This window comes from Aspergillus pseudonomiae, assembly GCF_009193645.1.
Source record: "Aspergillus pseudonomiae strain CBS 119388 unplaced genomic scaffold BDV37scaffold_60, whole genome shotgun sequence".
Taxonomy (NCBI): domain Eukaryota; kingdom Fungi; phylum Ascomycota; class Eurotiomycetes; order Eurotiales; family Aspergillaceae; genus Aspergillus; species Aspergillus pseudonomiae.
In genome coordinates this window covers 123,793-140,497 of record NW_022476052.1, presented here as the reverse complement: position 1 = coordinate 140,497, position 16,705 = coordinate 123,793, and the positions used below count along the sequence as shown (strand labels likewise).

The 16,705-nt window shown below is 50.1% G+C and overlaps 6 protein-coding genes across 6 annotated transcripts; 3 read left to right on the top strand and 3 right to left on the bottom strand.

The window, feature by feature from the left end:
* Positions 1-489: 489 nt before the first annotated feature.
* On the bottom strand, positions 490-2,185 carry BDV37DRAFT_273448 (putative MFS transporter; the record flags this gene model as incomplete). The annotated part of the gene is made up of 3 exons (XM_032085057.1): positions 490-1,392; positions 1,455-1,688; positions 1,757-2,185. The coding sequence occupies 3 exons, from the start codon at positions 2,183-2,185 to the stop codon at positions 490-492; spliced, it is 1,566 nt and encodes a 521-aa protein (XP_031939050.1).
* Positions 2,186-4,364: 2,179 nt separating this feature from the next.
* Positions 4,365-5,794, top strand: BDV37DRAFT_273447 (OSBP family protein; the record flags this gene model as incomplete). Its single annotated transcript, XM_032085056.1, has 4 exons — positions 4,365-4,427; positions 4,492-4,817; positions 4,857-4,929; positions 5,003-5,794. The coding sequence occupies 4 exons, from the start codon at positions 4,365-4,367 to the stop codon at positions 5,792-5,794; spliced, it is 1,254 nt and encodes a 417-aa protein (XP_031939049.1).
* A 586-nt stretch (positions 5,795-6,380) lies between these two features.
* BDV37DRAFT_273446 (RTA1 domain-containing protein) lies at positions 6,381-8,491 on the bottom strand (the record flags this gene model as incomplete). The annotated part of the gene is made up of 3 exons (XM_032085055.1): positions 6,381-6,457; positions 7,600-8,262; positions 8,320-8,491. 3 exons carry the CDS (start codon positions 8,489-8,491, stop codon positions 6,381-6,383), a joined length of 912 nt encoding a protein of 303 aa, XP_031939048.1.
* Positions 8,492-9,294: 803 nt separating this feature from the next.
* On the top strand, positions 9,295-10,200 carry BDV37DRAFT_273445 (uncharacterized protein; the record flags this gene model as incomplete). The annotated part of the gene is made up of 1 exon (XM_032085054.1): positions 9,295-10,200. The coding sequence occupies one exon, from the start codon at positions 9,295-9,297 to the stop codon at positions 10,198-10,200; it is 906 nt and encodes a 301-aa protein (XP_031939047.1).
* A 700-nt stretch (positions 10,201-10,900) lies between these two features.
* On the bottom strand, positions 10,901-14,071 carry BDV37DRAFT_176729 (putative RNAPII degradation factor Def1). Its single transcript, XM_032079418.1, has 2 exons — positions 13,595-14,071; positions 10,901-13,517 (listed from the first exon to the last, which is right to left on the bottom strand). The coding sequence occupies exons 1-2, from the start codon at positions 13,893-13,895 to the stop codon at positions 11,113-11,115; spliced, it is 2,706 nt and encodes a 901-aa protein (XP_031939046.1). The 5' UTR covers positions 13,896-14,071; the 3' UTR covers positions 10,901-11,112.
* A 470-nt stretch (positions 14,072-14,541) lies between these two features.
* On the top strand, positions 14,542-16,411 carry BDV37DRAFT_176623 (uncharacterized protein). Its single transcript, XM_032079416.1, has one exon. It carries the CDS (start codon positions 14,902-14,904, stop codon positions 16,168-16,170), a length of 1,269 nt encoding a protein of 422 aa, XP_031939045.1. The 5' UTR covers positions 14,542-14,901; the 3' UTR covers positions 16,171-16,411.
* Positions 16,412-16,705: the final 294 nt, after the last annotated feature.

The following is a 16,705-nucleotide window of genomic DNA, read 5'->3' as shown; positions in this document are numbered from 1 at the left end:
AAAGGATGAGTGCAATTGAAGATATTTCGTTTATTCTTAAACACGATATGGCAACCAGTGGAGTATGATAGGGTTATTATATCATTACCCATATCGAGAATTGCTACATATCGAATACTTCGCGTATACCAGTATCATGTAGCACGAAAGAATTTGAAACCAGGTTACTGCCCGTGTCAACGAACATATCTACCTCCGAACAATTATCTAATGGTAATATAAACTATAACTATGAAGTACATGGGTATTCACAGAAGCCAAACGCCACACCAGGAAAACACAAGAATGAAACTATATACATTAAGTATGTGGTCTAAAAAAATGCCAAAAACCCAAGTACTTTTTTGGATCCATCCCAGATAATCCTCTATTTTACCATGCTTGCCAACATATTGAATACAACGTAAATATATCTTTGCATCTATGCCCCCCCTTTTTTTTTTTTTTTTTTTTTTGAGAGAGAGAGAGAGAGAGAGTAGAGCACCGAGTTTAGACACTCTCACAAGGTGCTTCTTTTTCTTGGGCTTCTTTCTGCTCATACTTGGAATCGATGGCCTCACGCCATTTAGGGCCGTATTCAGCTGTTAGCCATACTAATACCCCAGAAAGGACTAGAAACAAAGCCGAGACTGTATTGAACCAGCCCACACCCATTGCCTTGGTGGCTGGTAAGACGACACCGGTGCCCAATGCGGCAAAAACATACCGGAAAAGGTAGTTGCCTGCGATGACCTCGGCACTACGGCCCTTATCGTGCATCACATCAAGGCAGTAGGTGTTGATACTTGGGAAGCAGAATAATTGTGCGACGCCCTGCAGGAACATGGCGATGACAGGGACGGGGATGCCACCAACTCCCTGGTCGAGTGTCCAGCCATAGACGAGGATGCAACCCGGGGCGACCACGCACACGAATGCTAGGCAAGAGCGCAGCCGGTCCTCTGGGATTCGGAGGCCGTTGCGACGTTTGATGTACTTTCGTACAAAATAATCGGCCCAACGACCGCCGACAAAGGTGCCAGCCAAGTAGCCGGCTCCTGGAGCAAGGTAAAAGAGACCGCATTCAATAGGGCTGTTTAGGTGGAAACGAGGGTTGAGGATGTAACGAATAGGAGTTAGAAGAGCGTATTGGTTCCAGACCAAGGCCCCGGCGGCTAGGCCGGTAATGAGGATGTTTGGGTATGAGAAGGTCAGAATTATCACGCGAACAGGCGACACACGCTGCCAAAGTAGCTTGCTCTTCTCGGGAAGACTCTTCCCGGCCAGATCACCATCGGTTTTAGAGTGTATCGTCTCAGGGAAGACAAAAATGAGCATCAAGGCGGAAAACCCGCTCATCGCAGACAGAAGCCAGAATATTACCCTCCATGATCGGAAGGTCACGATGACACCCTGAGTCTTCATGTTAGCCACTGCCTACTAATTGACTGGTCATAAACGGAATCAAGACATACTCCGAGGAAAGGGCCAGCCGCAGGTCCGGTCATACTTCCTGACAGAAGCCACACCATTGCTGATGCTCGGCTGCGAGGTTCATACACATCTCCAATGGCGGAGCTACCGACAACAAGGAAGGATGTCCCTTGGAAGGCAGTGAGGATACGAAAGACGAAATAGGCAGGGAGGTTAGGAGATAGGGCAGTGGCAATCGTAAAAATGAAAAAGAGAATGCCGCTCGCAACAAAAATCTAAAGACACATACTTGTCAGTGGAAGGCCATAGACGAAGAACTCTAAAGCATAGAGATGAAACTTACCGGGCGACGGCCCCAAACCTGGCTAAGAGGACCCCAGACAAGAGAGGCGACCCCCATGGACGTCAAATAAAGTGCATTGCTAGCATTGATTATATCCCCCGTGGTTTCAAAGGTCTTGGATATCTCTGGAACTGCGGCTAGGATGGCTGTTGAGGAGATAGGGGCAAGAAAGGCACAATACGACAGGATAAAAACAATGATGATTTTCCGTGCGGGTGAAAAGCGCTTATATTGTTCTGCATCAGCTTCTTCAAAGTCATCATCGTCTGCAACAGGCTCTTTCTGCAAATCATGACTTTGTTCAGATTGCACCGGAACAAGCGTATTGGGGGTGCCAGGGGGTTGTGCGCAGTCTTCCCGAGGATTTAGATGCTCCTCTGTGGTGGCAACTTGAGTGGTAGCCGAATTGAGAGAAGATCTGTCCGACATTGTCGGGACCTCTCGCTCATGGACAGAAACAGACTTGAACATGGTTCATGCCAACTGCAGTGACAACAAGGGAAAGATAATGTTCAACTTAGGCACCGAGTCAATGAATGAATGACTGTATGGACAGCTTTGACATTGAGTTGTTTTAGAGGCTAACTGAAATGAGTGACTAGGCAAAAGCCAAGGGAAACCAACGAAAAGAGAGACTGAGAACTGGAAAGAGGGAAATCGGTTTTGGATACAGTGCTTCAATGAGCAGACATATTGACACCACATGCATCTTAAATGAACAAAATCGGAAAAGGAGACAGACCCCCAATGCTCTCTGCATTGCGCGTTTTGCAGAATAGAATTTCATTTTTAGCACGACTATCATCACATCATCAGCCTGAAGTATGGCCAGACCATGCAGCCAAATGGGGCCAACCCGATACCATTGGTGCCTGAGAGTACTCAGCACCCAGCAGAAAGACAATGTAAAGCGTAGCACATGCTTCTCAGAGCGGCCATAGAAATACCACAGTCCCCGTAGAATACGCGGAGCCAATAATGTGATTGAGACCTAGCCACGCCCATGGCCACTATAGGTTCGGGAGCGGAGCCGCAGGTCTATAGCTTGGCCCAAGAGTGGGAACTGGATCGACATTGCAGTTCAACTAGACCCCTGGATGACCAACGGCGCAAACAATAGGCCGAAAACCACGCATACTCTCATGAAGTAATTGTTCCATTCGGCGGAGACGGTCTAGGAGTACACGGCTTTCCGATAGCTCCCGTTACCCACCGGTTCTTGACTAAGGATCCGCGACCAAGTGGAGCCGCGACAGGACTGTTCAGGAGGATCACCATGATGGGGCTGGATGGGTTTTGCGACGACCAGGCACATGACGACCCAGCTAATGTGCTGGAGTCAATGTTGACGTGCTCTCACGGTTGTTCATTTGGTGGTAATTCTCAAATAAAAAAAAAAAAGGTAAATAAATAAATAAACAAAATGAAACCCCCAAAAATGCTGAGTCTCAAGGGCCCACTGATCACCAAACGCAGTTTTCTTGTTGGCGAGAACAAGTTTCCGTTGCAAGGCTAAAATATGCTGTGAACATCAGCCTGTCTTTGCGAGTTCTTCTTTTCATCTTTTGTCCAAGTCAATAGACTCGATAGAGTAAAGTAGATAGTAGTGTCTATTTGACACATCGGCGTTTCCCTTCAGGGCTAGTTCTTCGGATTTATCCAAACTCCTCAGAAGTCTCTCTTGGAGTGTCTAGAATCTTAGTTTCCATGGTAAAATAAGTCTTGGGCCAATTAGACAGTTGCTGTAAATCTCCAGGCACAAACAACGACTGCTAGATTGAGGAGTATAAGCCTCAAAGTAATAAGTACGCGTCACACCAAGGCAAAAAAGAGACCGGACCAAAAATGTGTATCCGAAAGAACGCCGAGTGAGGTGAGGGTTGCTTACGTGGAAAAAGGGACCGAACAGTGACTAGTGAGGAAACGGTCTCGGGCCACGCAGCCAAGTCATCTGATAAGATCCCCACCAGAGAAAACAAGCCTCAATATTAAAACGGCCAGGCATCTCAAATCCAACCTGTGATGAGACTGGTGATGTTGGAAGTCTCGTCTTCTCCTTCTCCTTCTTTTTCTTTTTTTCCTTTACTCTTTGGCGATCGATTCGTTGTTCCCGATCCATCACTCATGTCGGAGAATAAAAGCAACTTGAACAAGGAAAAAGGGTCGAGAGATCCAACCGAGGGACCAGAGATGAGGTGGCAAAATTAGACCTCGACTAAGGGAAGATTCTCACCAATGCCAATGACTGTTTCGATGTCTGTCCCGACGGTCAAAAAGAAAGATCGTTCATTGCATGCAGGAGGGACCAAGAGTTCCAAACCAAAAACCAACCAAAAGAAAAGATTACGGCCCGCATGACGTCGCAATGGGACTAGTGTTGCGGCCGTTCGCGTGGGCACTTCACCTCATCTAAACCCAACGAACTGCCTTCATCCCCATTGCTCCTCTTCCCTTTCTCCCCACTTCGCCATATTCTTCACCTTTTATCCTCCCCCCTACAGTCTGTTACTACTGGCTCCAGTGACTTTTTTTGCCTGTTACATCAACACCTCAAATTTAAATATTGTTTTTTTCTAGAATTAAAGCAAAAGAAAATACCTAGAACAAGATGAGTTCCAGCAAGGATGCGATCCCCGCCAGCAGCAAAGGTTCCTGGTCAAGCTTCCTCAAGGTATGGCACAACCTGCCTCAATTGACAACCCGATGTCTTGACTAATCGATGCGCCCTCCTAAAGTCCATCGCTTCTTTCAACGGCGACCTCTCGTCCTTGACCGCTCCACCTTTTATCCTGTCCTCCACCTCCCTGACCGAGTTCTCCGCCTACTGGGCTGAGCATCCGCACCTTTTGGTGGCCCCAGCTACAGAAGTGGACCCCGAGAAGAGAGCCCTGGCTGTTCTAAAATGGTTTATCAGTACCCTCCACCAGCAGTACTGTACCCGCAGCGAGAAACTCGGTAGTGAGAAGAAGCCCCTGAACCCCTTCCTGGGAGAGCTCTTCCTGGGCAAGTGGGACGCTGATGAGCATATCGGGGAGACTTCATTGATCAGTGAACAAGTCAGGTAGGTGGAACCCTCAAAACAAGTCCTTTTCGACCGCAGGAGGTTGACTGGAGTCAGCCACCACCCCCCAGCAACCGCCTACGCGATTCGGAATGAGAAACATGGGGTAGAAGTAAGTCTATATCTTTTGTTTATATTCTTGCTTCCTCTTTCAGAGGGTCATAACTCACGTTATTTCTGTACAGCTACAAGGCTATAACGCCCAGAAGGCCTCCTTTTCAAGCACCATCCAAATCAAACAGATCGGACACGCCCTCCTGACCGTCACCCCACCCAACGCGGATAAGAACGACCCGGCCCAGAAGGAACAGTACCTTATCACACTTCCAAGCTTGCACATTGAGTCCTTGATCTATGGAACTCCATTCATCGAACTGGAAAAGACGACTCGGATTGTCAGCAGCACCGGCTACGTGGCCAAGATCGATTACTCGGGTAAAGGCTGGCTGAGTGGAAAGAAAAACACATTTTGCGCTATCTTGTATAAGGAAAGCGAAGGAGAGAAGAAGCCTTTGTACACTGTCGATGGGCAGTGGTCGGATAAGTTCACCATCAAGAATGCCCGAACCAAGGAAGAAGTGGAGACGTACGTGGTTAAGGATAACAAGACCACTCCGCTCCAGTTGGCCCCACTGGAGGATCAGGACGTTTACGAAAGTCGGCGTGCTTGGCGGGACGTGGCTTCGGGCATCGAGCGGGGCGACATGGACGCCGTGTCTGTGGCCAAGTCGAAGATTGAGAACGCCCAGCGCGAGCTTCGCAAGGTTGAAAAGTCCGAGGGCCGGGAATGGGAGCGCCGCTTCTTCAAGCGCGTAGACGAAAACGAGGATCAGGAGCTTCTGCAACTTGCGAGAAAGGCCGGTCTTACATCGCTCGAAGGCGACAAGACTGGTGGGGTGTGGCGCTTCAACCCAGCAAATGCAGACGGTGCGAAGCCGCCGTATCACAAGGCCGGTGGCGATGGCCTGGGCGTATGATTGCCGGAGATCGGGTTTAACGCTTTATACAATCCACTTATAGTTTCATTGATGGTTAAGGCACCGCAGTGGCATCTGCGCTTATAGAATGCGTTTGCTTGAACAAGAATCTCTCTTTTGTTTTAATCTAAACCTTTGTTTCATTCTTCTTGGGGGTTCTGATACTTTTCGGCTTCTGTATATAGAACACGACGATCAATACACAGGTTGTCTTTTGCTTCAGGCTCCGAACTTTCGTCCGCAAAGTTTATGATCCATACCAGATCCACAGCTTCCACGTAGATCAGGCTCTCCTTGGCACCAGAGTACTCAAAAATAGTAGATTCAGAGTGGTAAACGCGTAATTTCATCACTGATTGGGAGTTTCTGTTATCTAAATTGAAACAAGATCTGTCGGGAATCAATAGTCCCTGCCTCGCATGCATATTCTCCAATGTGATGGAGGGCATTAGGCAGAAACCCTAGTGTTTCAGTTCCCCTTTTCTCGGATTTCAAATTTTCTTTTTCCCCTGATTTTTGGCCCCCTTACCTATAGCTACTATCAGTGCCTAAGTGGGTAGCTTAATTAAAGCACGTCCATCGTTGATCACTGCCTAAGTGTCAAGGCAGGAAGATCATGGGTCCATCGCATCATAGTGAGACATCTCGTCGGCAATTCTGGGGCTATGGGAAACAATGTAGCTGTGTCAGTCCTGGACACAATTAGGGCATGATGGATTTTCTTTTGCTGGCAGTTCTCCTCCCCTCTTGTGACAATTATCAGCGTGTCGATAGCCTCAGTGTCAGGATATATCGGACTTTAGTGTAGAACTCGAGTACTTGAAAGACGTTCCAGGGGGGGGAGGGGAGGAAACGTTATACATACACACACGAGTACGAGGCCAACGTAGCCTTACGTCTATTATAAGTTGCCATTATATCATATATATATATCTATATACTTCCTAGATAACACATTCAAATTCACACTGTCCATATCAATCTCGTACATAGAACCCTTACACCTAAACTTCCCCAAAATGTCACCTAAGTAATAGTAGTATATATTCTACCAACGTCAGCCACAACCATGCACGCACTCACTATTAATCTGCAGCCATAGGTCCACTTAGAAATACAATACCTGGCGTGCAAAAAAAACCCTTGACGTATTATAGGGATCAAATCTCCTTGCTACAGCAGGTTTCTCTGCCAAATGGTAAAGAGGTCAATGGAAACCCAAATGACGTGCTTGATGTCCTCAGTGATCTTGCGTATATGTATGCGTTCCGGATTCCTTCCTCTTCGGAGTAAACAGTTACAGTCCGTGAATTACCAAGGAAACTTGGATTGTCACTGTCCATGGTTGTTCCCGTTTATAATCCATGGCTGCGTCCGATGGCCACGACAAGGCTATTTATCAAACCCTAATATCTGGAGAGTGGCATTGTGAAATTAAGTACTAACTATGTGCAAATACTGGAAGCTGTCGGTGATTAATAGGTTTATAGTAAGATCGCCTAGGAGCTTGTTGTTATCCTCGTGATATATATATATATTTACTTGACGTCCGTTCTCGTCTAACTATCTCAGGACACACATTTCTACCATATGTAATATACATGTTCTATTTAGTTTATCTTACAAATGTCGTCAAGGTATATAACCTATGCTTATCACAAAGCATGGATGCGATACATCTATATAAGGGATGGTTGGTGATTGTTATATACAAAAGTCAAGTAGGTAAAGTTTACTTCTAAGCAAAAGTGCTTCGTTCCAAGTTCGTCAACATCGTGGATGGCTATTCTATGAGCACCGTAAACTTTCTTCAGGGTTGTGCATGCTCATGGTGTCCGAGGCAGGCTTTTGTATCAGGAGGTTGAGATTTCCCGGGTACCACACCCCCCAGATCACCATGACCGCGAACATCAGCAAAGCATCGAAGACATACATTGGCCATTCATGGCTCAACAAGTACCCGTCCTGGCCCATGGCATATTCGATTACCCGGAATATAGACCGAACCATGATCAGCAAGCTGACTGCATAGAGTGTGTGCAAGTGGGATTTCCAGGGAATCGCCTGGTCGAATGCTTGGGCCGTTGGATGCTGATGCATACGTCTTTGAAACACAATCGAAGTCGCAATAAACAGACCGAACATGATAACTTGAATCAACAAGCCGAAAATTACGATGTTCGTTCCCATCTCCGCGTTTGAACCTGTCGCCATCAGACCTGCTGCGCTACCTTGGACCACGAAGGAGAGCACGTCGCCGAGAACAAAGACTTTTGTCAACCAATTGACTCGGATCAGAGAGTGATGTTCGGCTCGGACACTACGGATGATACGGCCGAGGGTCATGTACACTGATGCGGCGAAGAGAACCGGACCAAGAAGAATGAACACATTCTGGATGCAGTATGGCAGGATTTTTCCAGTTCTGTTGTAAGCAGCAGCCCGCCCACCATATCCAATAACTTCGACTGTGAGAATGTTAGGATCGTCCAATGCAATCTAAGTAAGGGTAAAGCAGCGCTCACATATGCCTCCAATGGCGAAGGCGAGACAGAACCGAGCTCGCATTTTCCATATCTTCCAGAAGTGGTAGATGGTGGCACTGAGAAAGAGTAAGAGGAAGATAACAGCTGCTGGGACTGATGGTAGATATGCCCAGAGGTAGTAACCTCCTGCATGAGGCTCAAGTTGTGCCATTGTTGTGAGAGCCGTTTGTTAATTGTATGTCTTTTGGGAAGTATCCTGGGATCATCCTCAAAGTTCGGGGGCGAATCATTTTGCATTTATATGTCCAAATACTGGACGGGAAGGATTTCATGCACCAGAGGAGGGATACTATACGCGTAAAGAAATTGGCACGAAGCCTCTATAGACTGCACTGCTTCCTGAAGGAAATCGACCGAATACGCGTATCGACCACGGTAGTGGATCCGATATCAAACTGGTCCGTGCATACGCGGATTCCTTATTTAGGCTTCGGGCCACCTCGAAGCCTCTCGCTTCATGCGCTAAGAAGCCTTCTTTAGAGTCCAGCTGGATCCAAAGCCTGCAGTGAGCTATCAGCAGAGTCTGCGTATATGGAAGACATGATTCGATAGTGTGTCAGGAACAGGTTGGCGAACAGACCGCAGTCACCCACATGAATAGTCAGTAGCTTCTGGGGATGTGGCGATCATAACCATGCCACGCAGAACGCATAAAAAGTCGCGCAATGGATGCCTGGAATGCAAACGACGCCATATAAAAGTAAGAGAGCGACCCTCAAGAGCGCTGACGTTAGTATCGCTGAACCGAGACAGTGTGACGAAAAGCGGCCGACATGTACCAACTGTACAACTTCGGAACGCTTCTGTGAATACGCGGACATCTTTCAAGTTGCTAGGCGATCTCACACCAACACTTCGCCAGTCTCACCCCCCGCAGTGGCTGCGGCAAGAGATCAGCCGTCTGATGGTGCGAGTCCGAGATCCGACTCGCTTCCCCAAGATGCGCCGGTCAATATGCTTCACATGCAGCTGTTACACCACTTGATGACAGAAACACGAAAAACATTTTGGGAGAGCTTCGATGTGGTTGTCGCTTCTCCCGAGACTCTACAGATTTGCATGTCTTCTCCGTATGTCATGAATGAGCTACTAGCCCTCAGTGCCCTACATCTGAGCACCTTGCGTCCAGTAGAGCAAGAATTCTATCGTCACCACGCAGCGCAACTGCAAACGCACGCATTGGCAATCCTCAACAGTATGGAGCTCGAATTAACCCAAGAGACATGCGTCCCACTCTTTTTATTTTCCGGTCTTCTTAATGTCCACCTCCTCTACGACGTATTAATCAACCGAGACCAAGATTTTGATCGCTTCCTAGACCAACTGGTGAGCAGTTTCCGACTACATCGCGGGATCCGTGCCATCACCGCAAATTCATGGGGTATGCTTCGGGAGTCTTCGCTGAAGGCACTCATTCTGGACAGTGAGAGACGGTTCTCAAGTATTACGGGACTTGACCCCGAATGTGCAAAGCTTTTAACCCTCATCAAGGCGGCCAAACTAGGCCCCTCTATCACCAATACCTATAAGCAAGCAATAGAATCGCTGCAGCACGCGATGGTTACATGCTTGTATGGGAAGCAAGGCGCTAATGTCACCGAGATTACTGCCTGGCCGACATTGGTTTCTCCGGAATATCTCGATTTTCTCACGATGCGATACCCTGAAGCTCTTGTGGTACTAGCGTACTATGCCGCTTGCCTGCATACACGGCGCGACGTGTGGGGTTTTGGGGACGGTGGGCGATTTCTGGTCGAATCCATCATCAAGTACCTAGGACCAGAGTGGGCCGAGTGGCTGGATTGGCCGGTCCGAGTTCTGGACGATCATCATCAGAACTCGCAACGAGTTGAGAGTTGAATCAAACGATACGAAGACAACGGTATTGTTGTTGTCGGTACAGTCATAGCATCCATGGCTCAATGCGCGAAGGAAGTTTCCATCCAATTCAGATCCAGGACCTGGGGCTAGCCGAATGGAGGATAGTTGGACATCACCTGCCCGCTTTCCTCTTTGAGCCCGTCGCCCACGACTACCTATAGTACGGTGAGTCGTGAGGTTCAACTGCCTCAATGGTAGTAGTAGTATGTATACGGCCAGGATGAGTTTGAAAAGTGATGTATTGATGGGGAGGTACAATGACCAACCCTCCAAGATAATGCTACTGAACAATATATGAGACATGACAGGCTCGGTCGGAGAATCTTACATTCTACGCCGTGCAGCAAAGGAACCCAAATTGTTTCGGCTGGACATGAAAATACAACGCCGCCCAGTTTAATTCTTGCATTCTTTGTTCCCCCGTCCCTTGTCCTAACCCAGTCAATGCATAGATGTAATCCCAACTGAACCCCAATATGTAGTACAGGAAGCGGAAGATATGCAAGGCAGACAAGAGCAATAGGGAAGTAAGATTTCGTGAAAAGCGAATCGAGGAAATTCAGAACAAACGTAAGACATTGGTCAATGTCATGAAACCGTACACGAGCAAGGAGGAAAGAAATGACGGAGAAGGGAAACAGAAAGGTAACATTTTTTTCAGTTCAATACAGCATCATGAAGGCAACCTTGCATAACAATTCGAGTCCAAAGGAAAAAAAAAGTAAAAAAAATGAAAAGCCAGCCAAGCTCCCACGGAGAGTAGAGATTACACACTTGAGAGTGACATAAAATAACAATCAACGAATTATAGAAAGCTTTTGAGTCAGGGTAACCACCCCCTGAGCCAAATAGGGATTCCGTCATTCGGGAAAAATGCAACGTCATCATCATTTAGTGACCATAATTGCCTCCCCAGCCACCGCGACCAGTGTTGCCATAATAATTAGCGAAGCCGGCGCCGCCGTAGTTACCGTAGCCAGTAGCCTGGTGGTGGGTTTGAGTGGCTGCACCCTGGTGTCCACCAAGTCCACCGAGACCCCCATACTGAGGGTTCAGGTGAGGATAGGTGCCAAAGCCCTGCTGACCCTGCTGGCCTTGCAGAGGGGGAAGGCCAGTTTGTGCCTGAGGCTGACCTGGTACGCTGTTGGTTGCGGAGCCAGGGCGGTTAGCCTGAGCCAGGGAAGGACTGGGTCCAGAGGCCTTGGGCGTGTCAAAGGTCTTAGTTTCCTCCGTAGTCACTGGGGGCTGCTGAGAAATGGGCTGATTCTGCCCGAAGCCACCCTGGGAGCGACCAAAGACGTCCGACATGCCCGATCCGAAGGTGTTCGAGCCGGCTGCAGACTGCTGGCTCTCCGATGGTTGGGCAGATCCGGTACGGCCGTAGACGGTGTCACGGCCCGGCATGGCTTGTGTAAAGCTGCCGGTAGTTGCGGGCGACGAAGAGTGGTCGTAAGAGAAAGCGTGAGGCTGGCCGTACATTCCAGCCTTGCCATACGGACCATACTGGCTTCCATAGCCATACTGGGCCGTGTGAGGCATATAGTGGTCGTCGTATCTGCGAGCATCATCATACATCGGGCGGTTGCGGCCATATTGGTGTCCGCTCATCTGACTCATGTACGAAGCATAGTGGGGGTTGGAGAAATAAGGGTATCCATATCCGTAGGTATGAGCGCCCTGGCCGGGCATATGCTGTGCAGTCGGAGTCTGAGTAGCACCGGGAAGGGTGGGGTTGGGGGTGTTGTGACCACTGTTGGGTGCGTCAACATGGCCATAGCGGCTGGGAGGCTGAGTAGTAGGGATATGGGGCTGCACTTCCGCGCCCGAGACGCCAAATCCGGCGGCGGCTCTCTGGGCTACGGTAGCATCCTGGGACTGGCCATAGGTGCCATAGTAGTTGTAAGGGAGCCGCTGGTCGACGGCGTAGAAGGGAGAATACTCGCTGCCAGTAGTTACGGTCGGCTGGACGGGAGCTTGGTTGGCGAATGGTTCTTGGATCTGAGGCTGAGGTTGGGTCACCTGCTGGCTGAAGGGGTCGTAGGGCTTGTGAGCATCGGTGTAGCGGGCGAAGTCGTTGAAAGAGGAGTCGGCAGCAGAGGCTTGAGGAACGGGGGGGAGTCCAGGGGCTGGGCGAGAGACAGCGGGGCTCTCGGTCGAAGCCTGGCCTTGGGTAGAAGGAGGCAAGGAGGCACGAGGAGCCACGGGAGAGTGTTGAGGGGGTTGGGCACGAGTTTCAGCATCTTCACGGTTCTCATCAATATCGACATCAGCAGCATCGCCGTTCAATCCCATGCTGCCGAACTGCACTGCAGCCCGGTCGACAGCATGGTTTCCTGGCATGACAACTGCTTCTTGTTGTTCCATCACACGGCGCTGGGCACCGGCAGCGCGAACACTCTGTTTAAGCGCACTGGTGGGGTAGGCAGGTGCAGGTCGTGTGGGTGTTGCGGCAGCTGCAGCATTGTTAGCATCAAGGGCGCTGCCCACGGTGCTAGCAGCGGTGGCTGTGGGAGCCGGGGGAGAGACGTCGGGGATCTGCGCAAGATTCGTCCTGGTCAAATCATCCTTGGGGGCTGCAACTTCAGGAGCCGGGGCGGGCACAGCAGGTTTTTCGAGAGGTTGAGGGATAACAGGCTCAGGCGCCTTCTCCATAGGAACCGGAACCGGAGGCGGAATCGGGACGGGTGCAGGCTCAGGCGCCTTCTGCTCTTTCTGTTCTTTCTGCTCGTTCTGTTCCTTCTGCTCGGGCACTGGTTCGGCAGCAGGCTTCTCGGGAACAGGGGCGGCAGCGGCAGCGGGGGCAGGCACAGGCGCAGGTGCAGCAGCGGCAGCAGGAGCTGGAGCCGGGGCTGGTACTGGAGCGGCAGCAGCAGGTTTCTGCTGGGGAGGAGGAGGTGCCGGTTTCGCGAACAAGCTTGCCCAACCCTTCTTGGTACCCTCGGGGACCACAGTGGGCTTCGGTACACTCGAGGCGTCGACTGGTTCAGGAGCTGTAGGTTCAGCATCGGTCGGCTTCTCAGTCTGGGTGACCTCGGGGGTAGCTGTCTCCACTGTGGTAGGAGCAGCGAGCTTCTCTGGACGGCTGCCATTGGTGTGGGCACCAGCACGACCGCCACGACCGCCACGACCACGATCTCCACGAGCACGTCCACCACGGCTCTCAAATCCACCACGTCCACGGCCTCCTCGAATGGGAGCAGTAGTCGACTCGGTCGGGGTGCTCTGGGCCTCCTTTGGCTTGGGGCGGCTCCGGTCTGTAGTCTTCTTCTTTACCTCACCCCACTGAGAAACGTTACCTATATCACGACAAAAACCGATGTTAGTCCAGCTGTGTGACAAGAAATCACAGATTGGATCGAGATCGACGGCGAACCTTCAGTTATGCGATCAATTGCCTCCTCGAGGTCGCCGTCTGCATCCTCCAACGCAAAGACAAGATCCTCGTCCGTCCAGTCAGGGAACAATTCCTTTAGCATGGGTAGAGTGTTTGCATATTTCTTCTTCATCTGACCAATTTCTCCCTCGTCTTCGAATGTAGCGGGCGTGCTATCTGAGTTGTCTGCCTTTGCAGATCTGCTGCCACCTCGACCACCTCTGGAGCTATAGCCACCGCGACCGCCGCGAGCGGATACCCTGCCACGAGAGGCAGAAGACCTCGTTTGAGCTTCAGACATATCTTCTGATGGGGGAATCTAGTAAATCTCCGGATTGGAGAAAAGAGAGTCGAAGGAGAATCGAGGAAGACCCAACGGGGGTTTGGACGAAGGGGGTGTGGAAAACAAGGTGCGGCTAGTGGGAAGAAAAAGCGGGTAAAAAGAGGCAATGATCACAGATGCAGCCTCACGGAAGAGGTCAGCAACTAGAACCACAGAGCGCACACAAGGACCGCCCGAACTCGATGCGGCGGTTCCAGAGGGGGCGAGAGAGTCCAGGGAGGGGAGGAGAGAAAAGAATTGAAGGAAAAGAAAAAACGAACAAAAAGGGAAAAAAGAAGTCCAAAGGGAGCTAAAAGAGGATGAGCATAAATTATATGGAATAGGGAACCAAATGGAGAGGGAAGAAGGAATGGGAAGAGTTTTGAGTGAGAGGTCTAAGTACGAGTTTAGGTACAGTTGAGTCCGACCGACGTGTTGGAACCCACTGCAGGGAGGGAGAGAGACCCTCCAGGCAACTTTGTCGCCCATTTAGCGAACGGCGCTAACCACCAGCCGTTTCGTTGGTTGGACGATCCGAGCGGCGTCCGTGACTTGCACTGGAGCCTTTCGCCTTAGTGTGCCGCTTTTTAAAGGCGACGCTGCTTGCTCCCGGATCTGTTACCTGGAGGAGAACCCTTCTCAGTCCGGCATTTCGTCATCCATTTTGGTTTTTTCTCTCGTCGAGATCCAATCGATTATACACTTTTTCCTCCTCCCTCTCTATTTTTTTTTGGTACGAAGATTACCGGACTCGTACCGTGTGTATACGTATCTATACAAATCTTCTACCCCTACAGTGCCCCCCAGTCGGAGTCTATTGACCCTTTGAGGATCTTCTCGTTCCATTCCTCGCATTCCTCACCGCCCCCCCTGGCACCACCTGAGGTATCTACCAAAGGGAGAGCGAGAGAGGGCACGATTATTATCGATAGTATATGACACTACCGGTTCACCATTGTTTGCCCCCTTCCTTCCTCTTGCCGTCATGAAAGGCACGTCGAGTCTGAGCTTGAAGGCATGGTCGAAAATCCACCCCCCACTACCCCGTACCCCCCGGGAATCTCAACAACTCCTCAAAGCCCTTACGTCTTCCTTCCGTCGTCAGCTCGATCGGGAATACCCCCCCTCGGTACCCTCCGATCGAGATGCATCTAATGATCGTACACCGGAGAACCCGCACTCGTCTGTGCACGCGACCGATCGACATCTCCGGGCCATCCTGGAAAATCCGCTGTTCCGGGTAGTACCCTCCAAGTCTGCTGCGGCTCGTAATGGAAGTGGACCAGCCAGTAGACTACAACAGAGAATAGCGAAAGAACCAATGGTGGTTTTTGATGAATTGGTTGCCTCAGGTTCGGTAACCCTGCCAACACTACGTGACTGCTTGAGCTCCCAGATGCTACTGGCAAGCCGTCATATCGGAAGCGGCCTCATACAGGCCATGAAAGACGCTAGGGCTGGATCCAAGGTTGTCAGTTGGTGGTTTGCATCTGATTCCACGACAAGACAGATGTTATTCAAATCCCGAGCAGCGACCACAACTCTAGTAAAGTTCTTAGTGGCAGAAGGTCGGCAGGGTGTGGTGTTGGATTGGCTGAGGATGCTGGCGGACCACGATATTGGAGGCCGGAATGGTCAGTTACCAGAGAAAATTGCGCAACAGGTGTTTGGCCATCTACTGGTCAACTTAGTGACCGCCGAAATCCAGTACGGTCAAGGGTTGGGCTTGGCTATGCGGTATTACCTACAGACATGCAAGTCGCAGATGCTCAAAGACAACGCGGTTCTGAACCCTTCCTGGCAACCTGTGTTCCTTCCAGCAGGCGTTCACTTATGGGAGAGCTTGATGCGGAGTTCACCGTCCAGATCCAAAGAGCTTGACGGAGCTATGTACAACGAGTATATCGAAGTGCTTTCCAGACTCGCACCGAAATCGTTTCTGGTAGCTACAGCTCCGCTGTATCACCCTACACACCCTGATGCTAAACCATTCCTCGATTTTGTGGATACACTACCTCCTGGCCGGGTGGACTCTTCGACAGGACTGAAACGAGAAAGCTTCATGCGTGCCGGCTTTGACGCTCTTCGTCTCTTGGTGGACCAAGACAAGCGACGGGATGTCTTATACCTGGCACGTTTCTTGCAACAGCAGTTACCCGAAAAAGTGGACTCAGAAAATACATCCAAATCAAATCACCGCGCTTACACAGAGAGGGAAGATTTACTATCACAACTTGACTTGGCATTGGCTTGATATGCGTAACCATTGCTATTGACGGCGAAGCGGCATATTCTGTAAAGCGGTGGCCGTCTGGCCCCAGGCTTAGGGTGATATTTTTCATTTATGTGCCTTTCATCTTGGGTTTAAGATCTCTACGGGGTATGCAGGCAACCTAGGTAGTAGGCAAATGATTCGTCAATCTGGATCTGCAGGTGACAATCGGGTTTACCATTATCCAGGTGGATGGCGTACCCGAAACACGCTACTATGAGGAGAACTCCGCATTATTTTGCTCCACTCAGTCACGCTAATGGGTCTCCTTCTCCTCTTCTTGGCACGCTTACATATCATGACGGGCAACACAATCAGTGCAGGGAAGGCTTATGTGCGCCTCGAGCTGATCCTCGGGGTAATTTAATATGCCATTTTCTAATTGGTGTTTTGCTGACGGAACAGCCCAAGATTGAGTTCCGTGTGGAACGGGTTAGCGCGCTGGCATGAGATGGTCTTAGTAAATGTCACCGCGCAACCTCACCTCTCAACCTCCTGTGACCTTCTATCCTCCCTC

What these genes read in the sequence shown, in the direction of transcription:
- BDV37DRAFT_176729 (XM_032079418.1), bottom strand. Translation starts at nt 13,895, where the DNA reads ATGTCTGAAGCTCAAACGAGGTCTTCTGCCTCTCGTGGCAGGGTATCC. An exon ending in AATTGATCGCATAACTGAAG is followed by an intron (nt 13,518 to 13,594) that starts GTTCGCCGTCGA and finishes GTCGTGATATAG; the next exon opens with GTAACGTTTCTCAGTGGGGT.
- BDV37DRAFT_176623 (XM_032079416.1), top strand. Translation starts at nt 14,902, where the DNA reads ATGAAAGGCACGTCGAGTCTGAGCTTGAAGGCATGGTCGAAAATCCAC.